Below are 8,232 nucleotides of genomic sequence, written 5' to 3'. Positions count from 1 at the left end.
GCTGCTCGGTCGGTAGCGGCGGGAAGGGCGTGGGGAGGCGGCGGCGGAAGCGGGTGCGCGGGCCCGCGGCGGTAGCGGTAGCGGTGCTGGCCCGGCCCCCCTCCCCGGGCCCCCTCCCCATGCTGGCCGCGTGTGCGGGCGCGGCTCGCAGGTAGGCGCGGGGCGGGAGGGGGCGCCTCAGGGCCCGGCGGCGGGCGGTCTCTGGGGCGAGCGCCGCCCGACTGGAAGCCTCCTACAGCCGCCCGCGGCTGACGGGCGGGACCTCGTCCCTCGGGGGAGCCGGGCTGGGGCCGGGTGTCCTGGCTGAGGCCCGTGCGGCCGCGCCGCGGGGAGAGCTGTCGGGCGGCTTCGAGGAGAGAAGCGCCCGCTGGCCGGCGGTGCGGGGCGGTGCGGGCCGCGGGTGTGCGGTGCGTGCGCCGGGGCCAGGCAGACAATAGGACGGGAAGTGTGACGGTCTGGGGGGTGTGAGGCCTCAGCTCCCAGCGTGTTTCCCGCAGTCCGCCTTCCCTGAAATAACCTTCGTAACGTACCGCTGCCGGGGGCGGGGCGGGGCAGGCGAGGGCTCTGCGCTGCGGTCCCTGCACCGGGTGTTCAGAGGTACCGCTGGGGGGGCGGGCAGGGGAGCAATGGCTGCGGCGGCGGGGCCCTGCAGCGCGCGGCGTGGGGGGCGACGCCGGGCGGTGTGCCTCACGTAGCTTTACAGAAAGGGGTGTCACTATTTCAGCGTTACATGAGGGGTGGGACGGCTGCAGATACGTTACCGAAGGCTTTTAACAATAAAGGATTAAGCTCTGTAATGAATACTAGCTCTGAACGAACCCAGAAAACCCGTGTAGAAGGCGGCTTGTAGACAGTTCTGGACGGACTAGACAAATGAGCACTGGAGAAATTGAGAGGGCAGAGGAATATGAGCAAGGGACCAGATTTAATAGGAAACATGGAAATAGTAGGAGGGTCACAATGTAAATGCGTTGTGGTAATGAGAATGGAGTTGAGTTTGAGCATAAAATGAAGAAGATGGTTACCTCTTATGGACCTTTGAGAAATGACAGTTGTGTGCTTACTGCATAAAATACACCGGTTTTGTCCTATTTCACAGCCTTTGTTCAGGTCGTGTTAGGATTGAGGGGTACTAGCAGTTAGAAAATAAGATCCAGAACCTTTTCTTTTTATAGGGCTCCTGCTGTTGTAAATCGATTGACCAATTTACAGTTTTCAAGTAAGGTACACAACTATTTTCTTTTCCTAATATACATTTGCATCCTTTTTATATAGTCATTTTCACTGTTGTCCATATTTCGTGTTTACTGTCCTTGTTAGTCCTATAGATTTTTCCAACAAAAAGAAGGAAAGAAAGGAAAAGAAGGATGGAAGGTTTTTTTTTTTCTTTAGAAAAAATTAAAAGGTCTATCTTTTTGCAAGTTGCATTTGGAAACTGAAGGTACCTTCTTCTTAAGTAATAATAAAGTATTTGATATTGATTTAAATATCTTTTTCACCACTTGTTGTAAGTACAGCAGGAAATGGTCACTGTATTTGTTAATGTTAAAAAATTTTCCATTAATACCTTTTTATATTGAAACAGCTTCCTAAAACTGTTTGATCTCCTCCTGGGTTACGTCAGAGGTAAGGGGGGGGGGGGCAGGGGGAATTGGTACCTGTTCATTCTTTCCATTCTCTTCATGATTGTATACATCTCTGAAGTACTTCCTCTGTGTTTTTGTTTTATTTTGGGGTTTTTGTCCAGTCTGAAGAATCCCAGCCTAGTTACTTGTTCTTTGAATGGAGTCCATTGCTTACTGCAGCTGATCGTTACTAACTTGTCACGCCTTGGTTGAACAGAAAAAGGTTTCAGCAGGTGGGAGAACAGAAGACAGCAGAGTTTGTAATTGTTGGGAGGATCAGATTTGCACATAGTATGTTTGTGCTTCATGGTGTTACAGACTGGTATAATGAATCTGTGTTTTGTTCTGTTCCGCCTCTACTAAATCCTACCATTGCCTGCTTTTCAGCTGCTTCTTGGCTGATGTTTTTGTTAAACCGTTAGATCTCCAAAATGTCTGGATCAGCTCACAGCTCATCGCTGTGTATGTAAAGTCAGAAGTGTGTGCCATTTCACAGTAATTAAGACTGAAATTCACTTTGTTAGTGGTTTTAAACTTTACTCCATGTTGTGACATCCTTTCACATATTTTTGTGGCTGCCTTTAGTACACTGTGTTATCATCAGTAAATTTTGTCACTTCATCTGTCTCACCTTTTTGTAGATCAGATATAAATATGTGAGAGAACAGAACGCAGCATGGAACCCTGCAGGGCTCCACTGGTAACCTAGTTCCATTCAGGAAAATGAGCAGCCATTTCTGTTTCTGTCTTAGCTTTTAACCATTTACCCATAAGAGGATAGCCCTTCTCATCTCACAGCAGCATGGTTTCTTTAGAAACTTTTGGTCGACAGCCTTTGAAAATCAAATATATTTTATTAACTGATCTATGTCTGTTGTGACTTCTTCAAAGAATTCCCGTAGATTTGTAAATCTAGGATTTCCCTCTGTAGAGGAGACTCTTTTACTGTACATGTTACATGTATTTAGATTAGGGAAGGCAAGGTGAGGATGGGGTGAATGACACTTGTCTCTGTGCAAAATATGATTGGGTGTGCATGTGTTCATCATACCATTCCTAAAAGAGTTCAGTCTTTAACAAAGACACTTTTTATTTCTACTGTAGAAGGAGTGAAATTCTTGGCCATACTTACCATGCTGGAACAATCTTTCACATAGCCTGGAACCAGCCTGGGAAGTACTCAGTGTTCTTAAGTCAATACTCACTCAAAAGCCAGAGCAGAAAGCAGGTTTCATTTGCTTGCCTAATTCGTGGTGTTGAGCAGGCACACTGTAGCACAGAGTGCGTTTGGCATTTTGCAAGCGTTGAACTGACCACAGCATGCTATAACGCACCACGTTCCCAAGAAGAAGTGATCTAAAATGGTGCAAGTAAGTGAGATGAGGTCATCATCTGCCATGAAAGCATAGTTTTCCACCTAACTAATCATGGCAAAGAACATTTCTCAGTGCCTTGACTTAAGATCAATGGGAAATCAAAGGGTATTTCCATGGTACAGGCTGAACTAATGAACTGGGTGTAAATCAAAGAAAGCTTTTGTGTTCACAAACCCTCCTCAACAGTTTTCTCTGTCTTGCAGCACAATTTCTTATTCAGTTGGAGTCAACAAGCTGTTTTTCATGCGTAAGCTGATTGCATTCAAGTACTGAACTATCCTGACAGTAATAGTGTGTAGTGTTTGCACTAAATAACGTGCACTTTGCCTGCTGTTTATTGCAGGCGTGATAGATAAATGGTAGATGCTTATACAGCAGCACCTGAGAGCTCTAAGGCCTTAAATGCAACATTTTTTTCCACTGTGTTTCCATGGTTCACCTGATGGTAGAATTAAACAATAAGATAAAACCAGTAAGATAACCCTAATGAGCACCTCCTCCACCAAATTAAGTGTAGTACTAAGAGTGTTTGCATGTGAGTGTTGAAAAGTCTCTCAACTTTCTTCCTAAGATCATCCAAGCAAGTTGTGATGTGATGGACTTTTGCTGTAACACAGAATGGGTTCAGTTCACGGTATGGGTTTGAAGCCTAGTTTATCAGTACTAGTAATTTTGGGTTTGGTTGGGGTTTTTTGTTTGTTTGGGTTTTTTTTCTAGAACAATAGATACCATAATTTTAGAGATCAGACACTCCACAGAAACAGTATCCTGACACTTCTGTGTGTTCCACTCCAGACTACTGTGTGGAAATCACCCCCTCATGTCAAAGTCAATCAGACCAGTTTCCAAAATCCTGTTGTTTAAAGACTGTTGGAGGGAGCTAAGGGGAAAAGGAGAGAATATATGTAATTTGTAACATGTATGCACATGTATGAGTTCCCGCTTAAGGTCTGGATTTTCTGTTAGCTGCTGCAGAGCACCTTTTTCACTTACTTTGCTGTTGATGTTAATTCTGTTGTTAATTCTGTTGTCTAATTCTGATGTTGATTCTGTCAGAGAAACCAGTTAACATCTTTTGCCAGATAGAAAAGTCACAAAAGCAGCACTGAGGGTAATGTATGTATGAATAAAGACTTTAAAATGTTTGTATAACTTGTAGTTTTTTGACTCTTTCACATTGATCTGAACAGCTACAAGTGTCTATTATTAGAAGCATACCAAATATAGAGTGTACAGTGAATTACTTTGCAGAGAATGCTTTTTTTTTCTGAAAAGTGTAGTGACAGAATTAATTGTTTAGTTCTATTCCTTCAAATGCAGCTTAAGAAAAAAACCACCAAAACAATCTATAGTAGTGGTTATGGAGCTTTAAATTAGGAAGTACTTAACTTGCTATCCTTTTGCTGTAGTGAGAGCTGTCCATGCCAAACACAGTTGTGACACAGAGCCAAGTACTTTTTAAGGAAAATGGCCCAGGAATTCAAGGCATGTATTTACTGTTCCTTACACAGTCAAGAGCCAAACAGATGAAAGGACTGAGAAGTGAACTGTAACAAGGATTTCAAATATGTTTGTCCAGCAGGAAAAAGTGATGACTTATATTGTAGGGCTGTAGACTCATTCCTGTGGCTCAATTGTAATAATGTTGCGCTGTGATTAGCTTTGAGCTATTTAACTGTACTTTGCTTGTTCTGTCTTGGATTTTCCCACACCGCACCACCCCTTCTTGTTTTGACCTTGTGTTACTCGGTCCTCTGCTTTGTTTGATTTTTGGCCTTGCTTTACTATAAAATATACAATTACTTGTCTGAAGGTGTAAGTCAAAACTGAAACAACATGGAGAGGTATTTAAAATCCAAGAATTAAGGATCTCTAAATAATACAGTTTTTAGCCTGTTAAATTTGTCATAAAATCCATCCTGAAAACATAGACTGACTGCACTGTCTCTTAGGTTGTATTAGATGCTGATGAATACTCATGGTGGTTTGTTTCTGAGATGCTTTATAACTTCTTCATTTAAAGAAAAAGAAAAATTCTACTCCATATGAGGCTTGACTGTTACAAAGCTTTGCTTAAACCATGCCTATCTGCTGTCATTTATATATGCTTTGTAGCACTTGAGTCTTACTTCAGGGAAATGCCAACATTTGGCATATTATTCAATTATTAAATAATTTGTCCTGAAGCAAACTGTCTGTTTTTATATTGCCTTAATGGGACATGTCTAGTTTTTTTAGTTTGTGGGGTTTTTTTTAACAAGGCCGCTAGGAGGAGTCAAAACATTGAGACCCTGTGAGCATCGATTGCGGAACGTAGTGAGTATGGTCTTCGCTTACTCAATGCTGGCTTCCAGCATGCAGCGTTGCTTCTTCTGCAGCCTGTAGGATTAGGAAGTGTTATTTAACTGAGATCTGCTGTTTCAAAAAAGAGACCAAAATGATCGCACTGTTCTCAATTTTAATTTGGTAGCTTTTACAAAGCTTCATATAGTAAATTATGGATTGAAAAAGTTGTTCATTGTGATTTCCAAATCTGCCCTTATTTATATCCATAGGAATGTCCCCTGAAGTATACGTGTAGTGCAGCAAGAAAAAACTTAACTGTATTTATTTACTATTAGAGTATTAAAAAATGAGAAGATGATAAAGTTGTCTGAATTTGAGACCCCCCTCTCTATGTCTTTCTCTGTTCTTAAAATCTTGGCTGCCACTTTACCCCTGAAGGTGTGATCCCACATCTTTTGTCAGCAGAAGATACGGTTTTCCATTCTACATGAAGGTGATACACTGATTTTTGCATGGCTACATGGAACTGGCAGATTTATTAGCAAGTACAATAAACTGGTCTGTGTTTATGTTTCCCAGAAACACATTTGTTACAGACTTTATTCTGTAAAATTATACCTGTCATTGTAACTAATACTGTTTAGGTGAAGATTAATTTGAAAACTGGAAGTTCCATTAAAGAGTCTTGGGTGGAATCATAGACAATCTGTAATATAATCAGATTTAAATGAGGCAGAAGGCTTAAATCTTGACTGTATTATAAAATGATTATCAGTAGTAGGAGCATATTGTGGACAAGCTTACACGTTTTTGTGTTTGTATTTTCTAAAGCTGGTACTCTTTTTTGCTGCTTCTGCTTCACAGGTTGTGGCTTTCTTGTTTTATTTTAATAGTATTAATGGAACATGCAAACAGAGGGTTGCTTAGCATGTTCCAGTCACAGAAAATGTTTATAAACAAAACTAGACTTACATAAATGTTTAATACTTTTAAAATACTGCATGAGTTAAAAGTCAGTCTGCAAATTCAATTGCTTTGTTTGTCTTCGCAGCAGTTATATTGGCCCCTGTATTGCCTTAATAGAGTATTACAAAGGTCCTTCTCCTTTCTAAAATCAAATCAAATTTAAATTTTCCAGATGCAGCAAGTTATCAAATTGTAGATTTCTTGGTAAAATAAATGACCTGGCATTCTAGCAAAAATAGCAATGATGGCAGTCTGTAACTAGAAGTTTTGTTTTCTAGTTAAAAATCCTCTTTTAGAAGTAGCTACTAAGATTTTAAGTTGTTATTCACCTTACACTGCTTTTGGTAGAAATTATCATTCTTACTCCTTTTGGAATTGGCAGATTATTTTTGTGGAAATAATTTCTGTGTGGATATAATTTTATCCATAATTTGTGGAAACGGCTACTTCTATAATACTTCTTATTGTAGCTGAAAGTCCAGACTAAACCTTGTGTGCCTTTCCTCCTGAACTTACTGTAGGTGGATGAAGCGTGCACAAATGCATAATATATTTCTGTTTGTCCTGTATGTCATTCCACTGACATTATTAGATGCCATAGGGCTCACCCAAGAAAAAGGCCAGTGCAAGCTGCCAACAGAGGCTGGTTAGATATTCATAGTAAAAATGCAATGTAAATAAAGTGCTTTAATTTTGAAGGACCTTGCAGGAACATAGGGACTAGAAGGGGCAATTGGAGCAATCAAGTCTAGTCCTGTGCTACCTTAGGTAACCAAGTAATATAATCCATTTTATAAGCTGGTCAAGGTCCATGTTATAAATAGAGGTGTTTTTAATTCCTGGTGCTTACTGGGCAGCTGTTTCAGAATCTCACTGCCCTGAAGGTTACAGATGTCTCTTAAAATTCTAGCTTACATGTATTCCTGACCGATTTATTTTAATTTGTTCCTATATGTCAGTATTGCCTCAGCATCAAGAACCCTTTCCACTTTGGAACATTTAAATGGTATGCTTAATGACAGCAATCATCTTGAAACTTCTTTTGCTAATGCGTTTCATGTATGTTCCTAGCAGTAGTGCAGGCTTAATTTTATATATATATTTTATATATATATATATAATTAAAAAAATAGGTGGCTATTGACACTTTTGATCCTTCATTTAGGCCAGCACAACCGTTTTGAAGTCACTCATAACATAGATGATGGAACTGATAAGCTGAAAAAAAGCTGTCCAACCCCTGCATATTTTTTGGTCCACTTTATTCACCTGTATACTGACTCTTTTTGAAGTATGTCCCTACCAACAGTTATGTTGCTGTCATTGACAGAATGGTGTACAGGGGTAGAAATGAGCAGCAGAAGGAGGAATGAGAAGAAGAATATCTTAAGGCAATACTCCTGCTAGACATGAACCTTATCCTTAAGCCAGGCTTGTTTAGACACATCTACTGTTCTGTACTGCACAAAACTGAGTGTAATACCTGAAATGGCTTGAACTAGTCAGTTCAGGCATTAGCAACAGCCTACCTGTGGCCCCATAGGGTAATTGCAGTATACGTGTAACACTATTTAAAGGCCTACATTTGTTTAGCCTTCTGTCTAATTTAAACTGAATCAGCCTCTGATTGCTCAGTCCAAGCAATGGTTGGCTCTTCTATAATGTTGCTACCATTTACCAAAAGCAAGCCTAAAATAATAATTGCATCTTGTTGGTTCAGTTGCTGTTTGAAGAAAGCCATTTGCTGCTGCATCTGGTTCCTAACGTTATTAATAGAATTTATTTTCCAGTTTGTATCTGGGAAGTTAAAGTTTCACTCAGTGATACAATTTACTGTAATATTTTCTCTCTAATAACATGCAAAGTGTAGTTGCAGGGCATTTTTGAAACATACTGTTTTAGCTGTACTTTTCTTTCTTTTTTCGTTATAATCTATTTAATCTTTCATTTTGGCGTTATTTTTGTTTCTTTCTTGAACA

General features: G+C 40.5%; 1 protein-coding gene across 2 annotated transcripts in view; it reads left to right on the top strand.

Moving 5' to 3' along the window:
- Nucleotides 1–28: 28 nt before the first annotated feature.
- The window catches only part of NLN (neurolysin), a 35,447-nt gene continuing 27,243 nt past the window's right edge, over nucleotides 29–8,232 (top strand). Inside the window, exons 1-2 of one of the 2 annotated variants that reach the window (XM_040579074.1) lie at nucleotides 72–151; nucleotides 1,176–1,224. Coding sequence is in view for 1 of the 2 variants with exons in the window: in XM_040579073.1 (XP_040435007.1) it covers nucleotides 120–151 (32 nt within the window). In the remaining variant the exon portion in view is untranslated. Of the gene's footprint in view, nucleotides 152–1,175; nucleotides 1,225–8,232 lie in introns of both variants that reach the window. The other variant, XM_040579073.1, reaches the window with a different exon arrangement.

The sequence above is a fragment of the Falco naumanni genome, chromosome Z, assembly GCF_017639655.2.
Source record: "Falco naumanni isolate bFalNau1 chromosome Z, bFalNau1.pat, whole genome shotgun sequence".
NCBI lineage: Eukaryota > Metazoa > Chordata > Aves > Falconiformes > Falconidae > Falco > Falco naumanni.
The sequence above is the reverse complement of the archived record's forward strand: the minus strand, read 5'-3'. Positions and strand labels throughout refer to the sequence as shown.